We start from the raw sequence: 14438 nt of genomic DNA on the forward strand, positions 1-14438 counted from the left end.
TTCAGGCCTCCAAGGCCTGTTCTGCAACTAATTTGACACCTTTCCATACTCTGGAAGCCTCAGGCTCCACCACACCCTATCCCTACCAGATGTCTACTCTCTTACGGGCTCTGGCAGAATTTTAGTGAAACACACACACACACACACACACATACACACGCGCGCGCGTCCATGCGGTGTGACGAACCAAGGCTTAGGGCCTAACTAATCCTGTGCCCCTCAACTCTCTGGAACTAAAGTGCCCTCACAAATCTTATCTTCCCATGAACCCATTCCTTCGGCTTGGAACGTCTGGCTCTTGCGCCGACCCTTCAGCTTCCATGCCCACAACTAGTTCTGGTTCTGGCAGCCCTTTCTTGTTTCCCGCCTCGGGTTCTCGGTCGCAGCTCACACTCAACCTGTTTCTTGGTCTGCAGAATCCTTGGAGGTTGGGGAGAGGCCTATGAGACACCCACCCCGGGCTCTCAAATTGAATGGGTCCAGTGTCCCCTTCGACTCTCACTCTTTCAACGTCCAAGCCCCAAACTCCTTGTCTACCTAGGCTCCACGACCACCCTCGGCCACCCTCGGAGCATCCCGCGCGCGGCCCAGGCTCTCCCAGCCCCCTGCTTCCGGGCTTCCCCTGCAGTTCGTCTTCCGGTCCTCGACCCTCCGCCTCTCCCCCGGGCCGGCTTCACCAGCCCGCGCCCACAGCCCTTCGCGCGGCTCGCCCGCGGCTCTCACCGCTCGAAGAGCAGCCTCACGGAGAACACGCCCGCCGCCAGCGGGAACACCGAGAGGATGTGCCGGGCCCGCGGGTAGCCGTAGCCGTCGCCTGGCCCCTCGAGGTCGGCCCAGCTCACGTTCTGGGGCAGCCAGAAGCGCTCGCTCCACAGCCAGCCCCACAGCAGGCCCAGGGCTCCCGCCGCCGTTGTCGCCATCTTACGCCCACCCCGCGGCCACCGCCGCCACGGCTTCAGCTGCCGCCACGGCCAACGGAACCCGCGGGGAGGCGGCCCCGGGGCGGGGCCGGACCGGCGGCCACCCCCTTCCGGCCCCTTCTTGTCCCCGTCACGTCTCAGCCCGCCTCCTCTGCGGGGCCGGGCTTCTTCACCGCCCATCCCGCCTCCCCGCCCACCTCCCTCACCGCAGCCTCCCCGGCCGTCTCTCCTCGGGACTCCGCCCTCCGACCCCGGCCACGCCCCTCCTTTTCCCGCCCCGCCTCCACCCAGCCCTGGTCCCACCCCGCACAGCCAGTCAAACGCTTGTGCCGCCCCTTTTTGCTACCGGTTTCGGCCAAGATTTTCCTCCTCCTTCACTCTCCCGTCCAGCTACGGCTACACCCCTTATTTCAGGCATAGCTCCCTTATGGGGACATTCTTCTCAGTCCAGCCAGCTTAAGCTGTTCCTGCTCCCTGGAAGGCCATACCTCTCTCTCGCTCTCTCTCTCCCCGCTCCCTCACAGCCCCATCTCTCACTAGGGTTTATCGCCATCTCAAATGGTCCCGCCTACTAGCAGCGTTCTTTTTGCTCCCCACCCCTTTTTCTCTCTTCGTGCCCCTCCATGATCTCACCCCCTGTCCTTGTATATCCCTCAAAATGGACTTTTAAAAATCCTTTTATTCTTCTCATGGGGAAAAGGAAATGGAAGATATCCAAAGGAAAATATAAAGGAAAAAGAAAAGTAGATGATGGCCAATGTTTAATGAGGTTTACTATATGCCAGGTACTGCACTGAACATTTACACACATTATTTAACTTCCTCATTCTATGAAGTAGGTGTTTTATTTACTATTTTATGGATGAGTTAACTGAGGTCCAGAGAGCAGCTTGCCCGAGGCTATATAAACAAGTGGTAGAGCGGAGCTTCTGAACTAGAAAGTCTTTAGATTCCAGAACCCTGAGGCTTTATCCTATAAAGCTCAATTTTAGATTTCCACATTGAACATTGAACTCTTTTGTGGATCTACATAAACAGGGAGGGGAGCCATAGACAAGAAACCTTCAAAACATTGAATTCTAAATTGTCCCTCAACCGCTGGAGAATGCTGAACCCTGGGTGCCAACCGTTCAAACCTGGCTACAAGGTTAATTACCACAGGCTACCTAGAATGATCTGAAAAAAGATTAAAGAACTAATCTTGTCCAAGGACAGAGTATCTTTATACTAGTAGGCATGCTTGCAGCAGAAGATAAAGAGTTTCAAAGGTAGAGAAAGAAGAGAAAAAGAAAGGAGCCACCTTAAGGAGTAGACTAGAAGGTCTGCTTTAGTTCAGTGGTTCTCAAACCTTAGTGTGCCACAGCTCAGACATTAGCTTCTCTCATCTCCCACATGGAGGGTTTGCTAAAAGTTTTCTGGGCTCCATCCAAAGAGATTCTGATTCAGGAGGTTCAGGGTAGGCCCATGAATGTGCATTTCTCATTTCTAACAAACTCAGAGGTCATGCCACTGCTGCTGGTCTGAGAACCACACTGCCTGAAGCCATTTTCGTCCAAACCCAGAAATAGCTTTATGGTAACTACCCTATGTTCAAGATACGTTTTAAAAGAAGTAAACTCACAGGACTTCCCTGGTGGTCCAGTGGTTAAGAATCCATGCCCCCACTGCAGGGGGCATGGATTCGATCCCTGGTTGGGGAACTAAGATCCCACATGCCGTGTGGTGTGGCCTAAATAAATAAATAAATAAATAAAAGAAGTAATCGCTCTCTCTGATCCATGGAAATTCAAAGCAGAGCCCCAAGGAACAAAGAACATGCTACTTAGCATGCAGAGGCCAACACACAATGATCTTGGTCTCAAGATCTATTCCCAGAAAAACACATGTGTACCATTTCTCAACCTCTTGACTGTTAGAAAACATATTGCTGACAAAATATGTAATGAAAGCAAATTTAGTACAGGTTTCACTTTGGCCAGGAGTGATCTGACCAGCAAGCTGGTAAAAGAACTAAGTTGGCCCCTGTAGCAGTCATGGACAGAGTCTCCTTAAACCGTCTCAAGTCCCAAGCTGGCCCCTTTTCCTGCTTACCAACAGAAAAAATTCACATCATCCTGTTGTCAACATTGACATAGTCCAACAAGTTGCCTTCATTTACAGAGCTGAGAGAATAAATGATAAGCACTTTTTATTTGGCTGTAGGTCTCTTTTTGTTTTCTAAGAATGTTTAGTGTTATCTGGTCACTCTCGTGATAAGAATATCCTTTTATTATATTGACTATGGAGCTAATTCTTGTCTCTACTGTCTGTACCTATGTCTATCTTAGCCCTTGAAAGGCACAGAAAGAGTTCTTCCAAGGGTAATCTCAGCCCCCAAGTACCTGATATATGGTGACATACTCAACTGATACCCATTAATGCCAGCCATAGGCACTCAGACTTTTTGTATAAGGTTAGTAGATACAGGGAGTACAATGTGGATGGGGTTAGAGCAGCAAGCAGTGAGTCACAGAGTAAAGATAGCTAAACTCAAGCCAAGATTGGATAGTTTTATAAATGTCAGCAGGAACTTCTGGATTAACTGTTCAGTGAACAGGGCTTTCTAAATGACTTCAGCCTGTGTTGGGGCCAAGAGCAGATAGTAGTACCCGGACATGCACTTAGAAGACCAGGCAAGATGTTGGAACACCCAGTGACCCTGGAAAATGTTAACAGATGACTCAAAAAGTATTTCTATCTCCAAGGAAATCTACACTCCCATTAAAAAAGGTACCTTAATTGGGGCAGTTGCCTCTGCAAGCAAGGAAATCAAACAACCAACTATGCCTCTGCCCAGGGTAGAAAACAAGTCCATTTTCAGCAGAGGCATTTGGAAATTCCATTTAGCATTTAGGTATACTTGTAAGGTAAATTATTAAATGCGGAGTACAATTAACAATAAAAAACCACCACTGCATTTTGAATTGGTAAAACAAACAGCTCATTTTGAATGTACACAATAATTCTCTTGCCAAGTTGCTTTCAATTTTCAAGAAAAATTTGTTTTCTAGGAGGATGAAAGCCTAAGATCAGCCCAACACCACCACCTAGTGGTGAGAGGTATACATTGCATGTCTCTTGATACCCATCAGACCCATCTGCCTTTTCTACCCAAACTGCTACGGTAAAAGCAGGTCCTGAGAGACTGTAACAATGTAAAATAATAATGGAAAAGGAACATTGAAAAGTTCAAGTGTAAATTAAAAGCTTTATTGAATAAAAATTTTTCAGAGTAAGCAAGACTGTAAGAAAGCAGAATATTTTACATCTCTAAAAAATATCAGAGCTAAATCTCTAAAAATGCAGTATAAAGAAAAGCCTATACCTTAAAACACCTCTCTCCCCCAACATACAATTTGGAATATCAATTATGTACAACAAATGTACTCAAGTTTATATTGTTCCAAAACCATAATACTAGAAAACCATCTCCCAAAAAAGGCCTAAAACTGGTTTAATTGCACCCTAGGAATACTGTCTGCCATAAAAATCAATACATTTCAGAGCTTATAAGTATTAAAAAACTAGTGTCCTAGAAAGGGGATATCAGAAGTAAGAATATAGGGTTTGGGGATCTGAGCTCAAGTGGTTTAAGGCATTTTTTTTTTTTTTTCTGTTATTCCTCCTTTAAACTCATCACTTTGCTCTAATATGCAACATGGCAAACAGCAATACAAAAGATCTTATAAAAATTTGCAGCTTACAGTAAATTATGAGAAGCACAGATACCACCAGAGAAGAAAGTAATCACTTGGGGGTGTAGTCAAACTCATTGGCAAATACCATAGCTTATTTGGGACACAATGAATCTCTCCAAGCACTAAGGGTGCTCAAAGGTGCTCCAAAAAGATGGTTATGCTATATCTCAATAATCCAGTTCAGGATGTGGTTTAGAAAGGCAGGATGCAATAAATTCCCCATATATATTGGAGCAAGCAATAAATTCCCCATATATATCAGAGTAAGAAAATTAACCTAAATTTTTTTTAAAAGGACTAAATATTTGATCTCTTAACAGAGGAATACTAAACAATAAATTGGTATTCATGTAAAAATATACAAACTGTGCCCTTTATACTAAAGTGCATTCAGTCACAATGTTTAGGCCCCTAAATCCCTTCTGCATGTTTCCTAATTCCACAATTGAATTTTTAGTGTAACAATGTACTACTAATCATCTCTCCATTCCCATATTGTCTTTTGGGAGTACAGTGGAAGCTGGACCATATCAGTTGGAATATCCGCCTCCCATACACACACACACACACACACACACTCCCAACCCCCAAAAGACCTTAAAGCAGTTGTGTATATCATCATTGCTAAAAGAGAGGATTTAAGTAATGTTATCTAGCATTTAGAATTGGTTCACTTAAGCTGCACAGTATGGGATTTTTTTGAAGCAAGAACTCTTTTCCAAAGTTACTTCCACATAAATTACAGCTCATGCTAAGACAGCTGTTTTGTGCATCACTTTGATAAAGGGCAGTGGCTCACTAACACTAACATAAATTTAAGGCCCAGCATATTGCAATTTGTTATTCCTCATCTTCATCCTCAATCATAGTACCCGATTTCTCTTTATCTGTTCCTCCACAGAGAAGCTCTTTGACTACTTCTCCCTCCCAGAATCCCACATCCTGGGATTTCTGATTCTGAGTAGTGAATTCTTTAGTGGAGGTGTTGTCTGCAAGCTAGACCAATTTTTAGACTTGGGTTCTAGGAAGACTGCTGTGTGAGAAGGTTTCTATCACCTTCATCTAAGTTTGCACCATTTCTATAAGATTTTCACTCCCCATCTCAAAACTGTGAACTTCCTTACTTCTCCTTCCTGCCTCCTCTCCTCTAGATCCCTGTTTGGCCAGGTTGTTTTTTCCACACTCTCATTCTTCTCGGAGGCGTTGGCATTTTCCATTTGTTTCCTTTCTGCTACTACCACCTCCTCCAAACTCCTCACTCTGCTCTGACATGCTCCAGCCTTCCTGATAGGTGGGGACAAGGTTTTGGGGCTCTTGACTGAAGAGGTTCGAAACGAAGCTGCTACAGTGAATGGGCGGCTTCTCTCCTCAGTGAAGAAGTTCGTCTTAGCTTCTTCAGATCCAGATCTACATCCTCAGAGCTTCAGGCTTGCTGATTTCATCCTCAGGAGCCATTTAGGCTTCGATACTTTGATCCCTTCCTCCAAGGCACTTCCTGAACTGCCAAGTTCAGTAGGGGGTGGCCAGGCAATCCTCAACTTCTTGGTTTCAGCTGGCTTGTCTTCTTTCTCCAGCGGGGACGAGGCCTTGGCTTCCATACTTGCAGTCAGCACACCAACCTTAGCAATGGGGGCATCTTCTACCCCTGGGCTCTGAGGGTCTCCCCTGCATTTGAAGCTGGGCTGGTCTCTCCAATGTCTCTTCGTTTTCATTTTTGCTTGCCCACAGATCCTTGTGTGGTCTGTGTCCAAACCTTCATCATAGTTGCCTTTAGATTTAAAGAGTTGATTGAAGTGAGGCTTGCAATAGATTCTCCCATGTAAAGAGGCATATGTTCCTAGACTGTTGTTTTTAAAAAAAAGAGCATAAAGTTAACAAATCTGTATACTCTTATTTACACCAGTAGGCTGAAACCTGGCAACTCCAGTATTTTCAGAAAATGCTAAGTGAAAAAAATACCTTTAAAAGCACATCAGTCACTGAGGATGTCCTTTTAAGTACATTTGTTTTATTATCCTTATAAAAAACATGCTCAATTCTAGGTCTGAACCTTCACAAGACATTCTTCCACCTGGTACATGCTCCCATTTTCAAGTGATTTCACTCCCCTCTCTCAAAACTGTTGAAAAAGTTACTTCTTCCAGGAAGTCTTCCCTAGGTAATCCCACCTAGCTCTGATCATTCATATATTTCCTAAGTATTTCTAACCTATAACTACGTTTAATGATATTCCTTTGTAAAAGTTGCGTCTTCTCCCTCCTAGTTTCAATCGTGTTATAATTTAAAAGCATGTTTTTACCGGAATGGGTATAATGCTCTGCCAACGCTTGGCACTGAGTAGATGTCAATGACTAAATAAAGGAAAGCTATGGTAATAGGAGAACGGTGAGCAGTAGCCGGAGTCGGTCTACCCTAACAGGAGTGCTGGACAGGCCTTTAGGACATCTGGTGTCTCTCGCAGGGTAACACATTTTAAAGGGGGGGTATAAAAACAACAGCATTTCCACAGAAGAAATATAAAAATTCAAAAAATTTAGAAAAATGTGCTCTGGAGAAAAAAATACAGTGGGCAGAAAAAGAACCACTGTGTGGAAGTTACAGAGGCACATTTTGGCTCAACAGAAGGGAAAGTTTTCAAGCTAGCGCTAACACTGGAACTAGCTGTAGTGGGGTATTAACCCCCGCAGAAGTGCCACGCGGGTGCCAGGACACCTTTCAACAGTATGCTGGAAAGGTGCTTGCTCTGGAAGGAAGGCTGGAGGAATGACATCCTGGTTACTTCCTCCTCCAGGTTCTATGGTTAAAATGAGTTAATACGGAATGTTACCCCAATTTGCCACATTTATATCCACACTTTGAGTAACTTGGAAGGAATGATACATAATTATTTTCTCAGAAAGTAAGATGAAGCAACATACAGAAAAATATATGCCCTTCAGGATCTATTATTATTGCTCTTTTTACCATATATATAGTGTTTGGGATAATTTCAAGGGCTTCAACAAGTATCCTCTTGGGATTTCTTAACTGTATGATTCTATGACACCAAGGGAAAACATTCTACTAAATTAGGTCACAGGGGCAGTTACCTGCAACTTAGATGATTTAAGCTTCAGTCCTAACATGCAAATTAACATGTGAGAGTACCAAGAAGTTCTAAACACCGTTATCATCTGATATAAAATGCCTGTCATTAAATGGTACTTTTTACTTTCTTCAGAGGCCCTCAACAGCAAACACTATCAGCAGCACAGATTTTAGTACCAGTGTTCTAAAAACCAAAGACTCCCTCTGGAGGTCCAACCACACAGAGAGATGGCTTGTTTTGGTCTGGCTTACCTAAGCTTGTTGTTGCAATAGGAACAACGGAAGCAGCTGATGTGAAACACCTGCTTGTTGGCCAAGAGACGCTCCATCGAGTAGACTGTTTTCTGACATTCCACGCAGGTCTCTCTTGCAGGTGCCTGAAACTTCTAGGAAAAGAAAAGGACAACTTTAGCTAGCAAAGGCAGCGATGAGTTAGTACTCTGCTGAAGCGGGCCCCGGGATTTACTCTGTTATCTAAGGGCTCCCTTACCTGGTCTGTCAGTTCTCAGAGGAACACTAAGCCAACTGCAATTCTATCGGTTGACTCTCTTAAGCCAAGAGGCTCTCCTGAATTCCTTACCCAGGTTGTCTGGCTGCCATGAGTGCAGCAGCCACTGAGGATGGGTGGAGCTAGGGCTGGACTGCAGAGAAAGGCTCAGACAAACCACCACACACACACACACACACACACACACACACACACACACACACACGTACACACAAAATGATTCCACGCACAGGAAATGAGGAGAAAATACACATACAGAAGAAAGAAGTTTGATGGTTTGATCCAAGTGCCAAATCAGAAGCAGAACAGACTTTTTAAAGACCAGATTCTGAAGGGGGTAACTTTCAAGGAGAGAAAGCATTTGGCTTTGGGAAGTAGGAAAAGACTTTAAACATCTTGTTTATTTATTTATTTAATTGAAGTCGAGTTGATTTACCATGTTGGGCCCATCTCTGCTGTACAGCAAAGTGACTCAGTTATACACATAGAGACATTTTCTTTAATATTCGGAAAAGACACTTTGATAAAGCATTTCTCAGTCCCCTCTGCATATAATCTTGACTGCTCAATCCACTAGACATAACATTTTTAAATAAAGCAAAATTGACCCATAAATGCAACATTTTAAAAGAGACACAAACTATTTTATTAGGATTCCAGAAGAAAGCATAGCCCAATAAAGCTATAGGTTCTATAATCTTTTTAAAACACCAAATGGAGAATAAAACTAATGTACTGGGTAGGCGGTGAGTCACAATGGGGATTCATGAACTGTTTGTAAAGTGTGGAATATGGGCGGGGTGAGCACAGCTGTTGCTGGTAAACTCAGTCCTAAACTACATAAAGTAGGTTGTATTAGCACTGATGAAAGCTAGAATTCCAAAACCATAAGCTTTTGCGTGATAAGAAATAGAGCTTCCCTGGTGGTGCAGTGGTTGAGAGTCTGCCTGCCAATGCAGGGGACATGGGTTCGAGCCCTGGTCTGGGAAGTTCCCACATGCCACGGAGCAACTGGGCCTGTGAGCCACAATTGCTGAGCCTGTGCGGCTGGAGCTGGTGCTCCGCAACAAGAGAGGCTGCGATAGTGAGAGGCCCGCGCACCGCGATGAAGAGTGGCCCCCGCTCACCGCAGCTAGAGAAAGCCCTCGCACAGAAACAAAGACCCAACACAGCCAAAAAAAAAAAAAAAAAAAAGTTACATGGCCACTAGAGGTGGGGGTGAGAAGTCCCTAGGTGTGTGTGACTCTTGACTTGTCCCAACAGAAACAGCTCAACCACTAATGCAGAAGCAGCTTTAGTTAAGGTGGCCTGGAAGCTCTTTCAGGCACCTTGGTGGCCTCTGCCGTCAAGACCGGTATGGTGGTAAATAATACCATTTAGTCCCAGAGCCCAGGGCCTGAATGGTTAAGGTAAGCCTAAGATAAACCAGCTTATGGGTAAGACAGAATTTTGATTAAAAATCCGAAAATAGACCCATAAAAAAAATTCAGACTGCTGGTTCACTTGCCACATGATTCACTAGGAAGTAAAGCAAAAATAGGAATGGTGTTCCAAGTAGATTTGGACAGAAAATGAGAGTAGAAAATGGGCATAAAATGGAAGTAAAGGTTAATATCTATAAAAGGGAGTTTAATAAAATTAGTGCTCCCAAATAGCACCAAAGAATTTACAAATGAAGAAGGAGGGCTGAGTGTTAACAGCAGCCCCTCCATTCCTAGGGTTAGAGTCGAAAAGAAGAAAAGAATCAAAGACCACAGCTACAACTTAAGTTTACCAAGCATAAGGGAGGAATTTAAATATGATCAAATGTTATTATACTGAATGCTGCTGGCAGATATTAGGGCGTTATTTGGAGCTCAGAATTGTTTTTTTCATTTTCTTTTCTTAAAATTTATTTTATTGAAGTATAGTTGATTTACCATGTTGTGTTGGTTTCTGGTGTACAGCAAAGTGATTCAGTTTTTCATATATATAGTCTTTTTCATATTCTTTTCCATTACGGTTATTACAGGATATTGAGCGTAGTTCCCTGTGCTATGCAGTAGGACCCTCACTGTAGAATTGTTTTTTCTTTCTCTCTCTTGCTTTTTTTTTTTCTTCTTTGGCCACACCTCATGGCTTGTGAGATTGAACCAGGCCCTCAGCAGTGAGAGTTTGCAGTCCTAACCACTGGACCGCCAAGGAATTCCGAAATTGTTTTTTCTTATATGGATCGACACATCTAACAAGATAGGACCTAAGTGGAGATGTCCTTGCATAATTTAATTAGGTTTCTCTAAAAGGACTAGGTCCTTGTCTAGCAAGCAGGAAATACATTAAAAGGCAGAATAACATTTTGGTATAATAGTACAATTGGAGCCATGGAGAGCGGCTGTACAAATCACAATTCAGACAATGTAAAAGTTAATAGGACAAATGTATTTACTTATCAGATTGAAAATCTTTTTCAGTTGCAGGATTAATGTTTGTATTTATAATACTTAGGAGAATAAGTGCTCATTCTGGTCGCTAAAGACAGAGCAGGAGACAGAAATTTCCCATGGTAGAGGAGGAAATGGGTATTATTCTGCTAAAGGGGACTGGAGGCCTACAGAGCATGCCTCTGTTACACACACACACACACACACACACACATACACACACACACACACAGAACACATGGTAGGAGAAGGGTGCAGCCCAGTGAATAGAAAGGAAAACCTGAGAGAAAGCTGCAAGTTGAGCTCACATTAGGAGGAAAGTGGAAGGCAGGAGCAGAAATTAGGTACCGGGAGCAGGAAGCAGAAGCTGGAAGAGACAAACAGGAACCTTCAATGAATACACAGCATTTGGTGTGCCCTGGAGGGCTTTTTTTTCTGCAGCTGAGCTGAAACTCAGTTACAGACTCATATCCAAGAATAAGACCACATTTTCTTTCTTTTTCAAGTAACTCTGCTAATCGTGGCAAAATCAGCCTCACTCACATCTACCTGAGGCTAGATCAGAGTACCAGCTCAGAAAAGAGAGCTTTTATAGCCTTCACCCAAGGAGTGTCTCATTAACAATTCTTTAGTGTCTTTCTACCTCCCACACCTGACCCCCCCACCCCCTTGGCTCCCTCTTGAATGGAGCCTTCACCCACAACAAGTGAAAAGGCATTCCTCTCCTTAACATCAAATTAATGGACTGCTAGCGCCAATATCTGACTAACCACAGCTTCTACCCTCGCCAGACCTACCAGATTCCATTATTCCTCTTCCTTTTTTATATACACCCTTTCAATATTATTTAATGAAGGTTGATGCGGCAGCTGCCCAAGGGCCCTTATAACTCATAAAGACAAGAGGAGCCCAACATGGTAATATGCCAAGTCAGAGTGGCTGTGGCTGTGCATTCCCTTTATTTCCTCTGTCCTGGGCTCTCAGCCACTTTTTCTGTAATCGCCCCCATGTCTATTCAGACAGCAGGAAGCACAGTCAGTGCCAAACCTCTACCGTTATGGTAGGCCCTGGCCACACCCCGCCCAGGCCGTCATGTAATGCCTGAACTTGCACAGCCACTTTAAAACACTGCCAATATTAGAATGTCAGACATTTTTTATCTTTCCAATACATTTTTTCAGTTGGTAAGATTGTTTTTTTTTCGCTCCCATCCCTCACCATTTTTCAAATTGTAGAAACTAAGGTACCAGGATGTCAGATCCTTATAGAAGTTTGCAACAGTCCAATAAAAGGAATAGATTAAAACTCAGAATTCCCGACTCACAACCAATAGAGTCTTTCTCAATTGTCCTGGATAAATTTCCATACTAAAGGAAACCCTTGGGGAGGGAGCAGATGCTAACTAACCCAATGAACATAATTTCACCACAGGCTTTTGAACAACCACAGTCTTCACTTTGTTTTCAATTAAATAAATATGCAGATAATATCTTCAGGATATTCAGGAATGAGTGAGATAATATATAAATAACTGATGTCACTAACACCTGTCATGTCTTTCCCATCTGAGGGATGTTACAGGCCTTCTGTAGATCAGCATCTACTTAAAGCGTGTTAAATAAATTTTTACGATGTTTATTCATCTACATTCATTCTTTCACTCTCTTGTCTCATATATATTTTTTAGTCTAATGAAGGCTCCAGTTGGGGTACATGTCTGTGTGTGGGAGGGGAGCAGGTAGCAGCTGGCCATAAATGGTGAAGCTAATTAGCCTTTAGACACAGTGAAATCAAAAGAAAAATCTGTATTGAAGTCAGGCCTCCATTCCTCAGATAGAACACTATAAAAAGCCTTTCATTTCCTCCTTCCAATTTGTACAAAATATCTGGGTAATTAAATTGAAACTCTTCACCATATAGTAAATGGTGGGCTGGCTCTGAAGAGCCTTAACCCTTCCCCGAGCTTTCTGTAAACTCTTTATGAAAGCATTTTGGAGATATTCACACCTTAAACAGATCGCTCTACATGTAGAGGAAAGGTTAGTGCTCTGAGAAAGCAGTAATGATGTAGGTAGTGAGAAAAGATTCTAGATGCCCTTCTAGCATAATTCTGGTAGATTTGCAAAATAGCATAAAACTGCCTACCCTGTCCATGCAGGAAGGGACAGGGCACAGAGGGTACAGCCTCTCATGCAGGCTGCCATGTTTTCTCTAAACATCCATCAGCAGGACCAGCCTAGGAACCTGGGATAGGGCTATCCTAGACCAGTAGGTGTTCCCAGGGCCAGTCACATCTCCTTCCTTATCCTCCCCCCAGAAACATTTAGGGAGTAACTTATTTCAATGGGAGGACATAAAGCTTAAGAGATCTCTGGGTCTCTTGAGTTGAAAGGTTCTGATCCTTCCGACAGGGCCCACTGAGCTCTAGATTCCGAACACCTATTTTGATGAAGGAACCTGCAACGTCAGCTTCATTAGTGCCAAGTCTCATCAACTGAATTAATCTGGCCAGTGTTCAAAATAGATAAAATCCTTACTTTTAAAGACCAGTATCATTTGAGGGTTGTTTGTTTTTTTGTTTTCTGTATTTTTACTTTATTAAGCTAAAATTTGAAATGAATTGAGTCTTTACCTTAGATGTCCTGTTTTCAATAACACACAGGCACCAAGGAGCAGTTTTACCAGGATGTGTGGGACCCACAAATCTATTCTGAGTGAACAAGTTTATTCTTAGCTGTATGTAATTTCCCAGACTGGAGAAACAACTGCTGTTGCATGGTCTATAGCCACAAGAACCAGTTATGCCAGTAGGTCTTCCTATAAACACTAAAGTATCTATATACTTGCCTGCGAATGTAAAGAGTAACTTTGAGGAAGAGAAAATAAATGGCCTGTAAATAAAGTGGAGATGTGATTGGGTACCACCCCGAGCCTGTACACCATAACCATTTGAGCTTTGGACCATGGGCAAACATAGGCAGTGAGGCAGTTTACCCCAGTCTTTATAACAATGTTCAAAACCTGAGGTGTATGTCTGGTGCAAGCAGGCTTGTCTGCATTCTACTGCTGAGTGACCAGAGCCAAGAGGCAGGCATGAATCTGGGGCAGGTACAGAGGGAGCTTTTCCTCCATCTCCTCTCCCTGGTGTGCCAGGAAGACCTAAGTGAGGTGCATTCCTTCGCACACTGCTCCTCAGCTCAGACCCTGGAGCATGAATCAGGAGGAGTCCCAAAGGTCCAACCCAGGACCAGGAGATCTGGCCCAGCAGTTGAGGGAGGGAAGCAAGACTGGACTGAGAATTCAAATATACTTGAGAACAGATTTTAGTTCTTAGATCAGCCACAGAATTTCCCTAGTCCCTCAGTCACACAGAATCCATGGCCAAGTCAGCTTTGTTAGCTGTTCTTCGTCCAGAACCACAACCCAAGGACTCACATCTGGGCAGGGTTGCTGCTGGAGAAGAAATTAACCCCGTGGCATTTGCTACTTTGTTGGACTTCAGATACTGGAAAAAAAAAAAGTGCTGATGCCAGCATGAGCAGAACTTCGAGGCCAGAAGAGAGGGTCATGTTAAGTACATGTGCAGATTCCATCACGCGGCTCAGTTCTTTCTCCCTCATTTACTTGCTTTCTCTTGCTACTTTCTTCACTTTTTGTTCCTTTCAATAAACCTTACTCCCCTCTTACATCTCTGCTTCCTTTAAAATTTTCATGTTTACCTTCTTCCCCTGACCTCCCCTTTCCTGGATTCTCCCCTTTCCTCCCT

At 43.7% G+C, this 14438-nt stretch overlaps 2 protein-coding genes across 3 annotated transcripts in view; both read right to left on the reverse strand.

Annotated features, from left to right (window-relative positions):
• Positions 1-1023, reverse strand: part of CERS5 (ceramide synthase 5) — a 36074-nt gene extending 35051 nt beyond the window's left edge. Inside the window, exon 1 of one of the 2 annotated variants that reach the window (XM_036867046.1) lies at positions 725-1021. In XM_036867046.1, coding sequence (XP_036722941.1) covers positions 725-920 — 196 coding nt within the window. In that variant the 5' untranslated portion in view covers positions 921-1021. Of the gene's footprint in view, positions 1-724 lie in introns of both variants that reach the window. The other variant, XM_036867048.1, reaches the window with a different exon arrangement.
• Positions 1024-4147: 3124 nt separating this feature from the next.
• The window catches only part of LIMA1 (LIM domain and actin binding 1), an 86753-nt gene continuing 76462 nt past the window's right edge, over positions 4148-14438 (reverse strand). The window contains 15 exon segments of the mRNA XM_036865928.1: positions 4148-5524; positions 5527-5559; positions 5561-5652; positions 5655-5681; positions 5684-5737; positions 5740-5811; positions 5814-5892; positions 5894-5940; positions 5943-6026; positions 6029-6076; positions 6079-6108; positions 6111-6331; positions 6333-6411; positions 6414-6499; positions 7997-8130. Coding sequence (XP_036721823.1) covers positions 5498-5524; positions 5527-5559; positions 5561-5652; positions 5655-5681; positions 5684-5737; positions 5740-5811; positions 5814-5892; positions 5894-5940; positions 5943-6026; positions 6029-6076; positions 6079-6108; positions 6111-6331; positions 6333-6411; positions 6414-6499; positions 7997-8130 — 1113 coding nt within the window. The 3' untranslated portion in view covers positions 4148-5497.

This window comes from Balaenoptera musculus, chromosome 10 (genome assembly GCF_009873245.2).
Source record: "Balaenoptera musculus isolate JJ_BM4_2016_0621 chromosome 10, mBalMus1.pri.v3, whole genome shotgun sequence".
In the NCBI taxonomy this organism is placed as follows: Eukaryota; Metazoa; Chordata; class Mammalia; order Artiodactyla; family Balaenopteridae; genus Balaenoptera; species Balaenoptera musculus.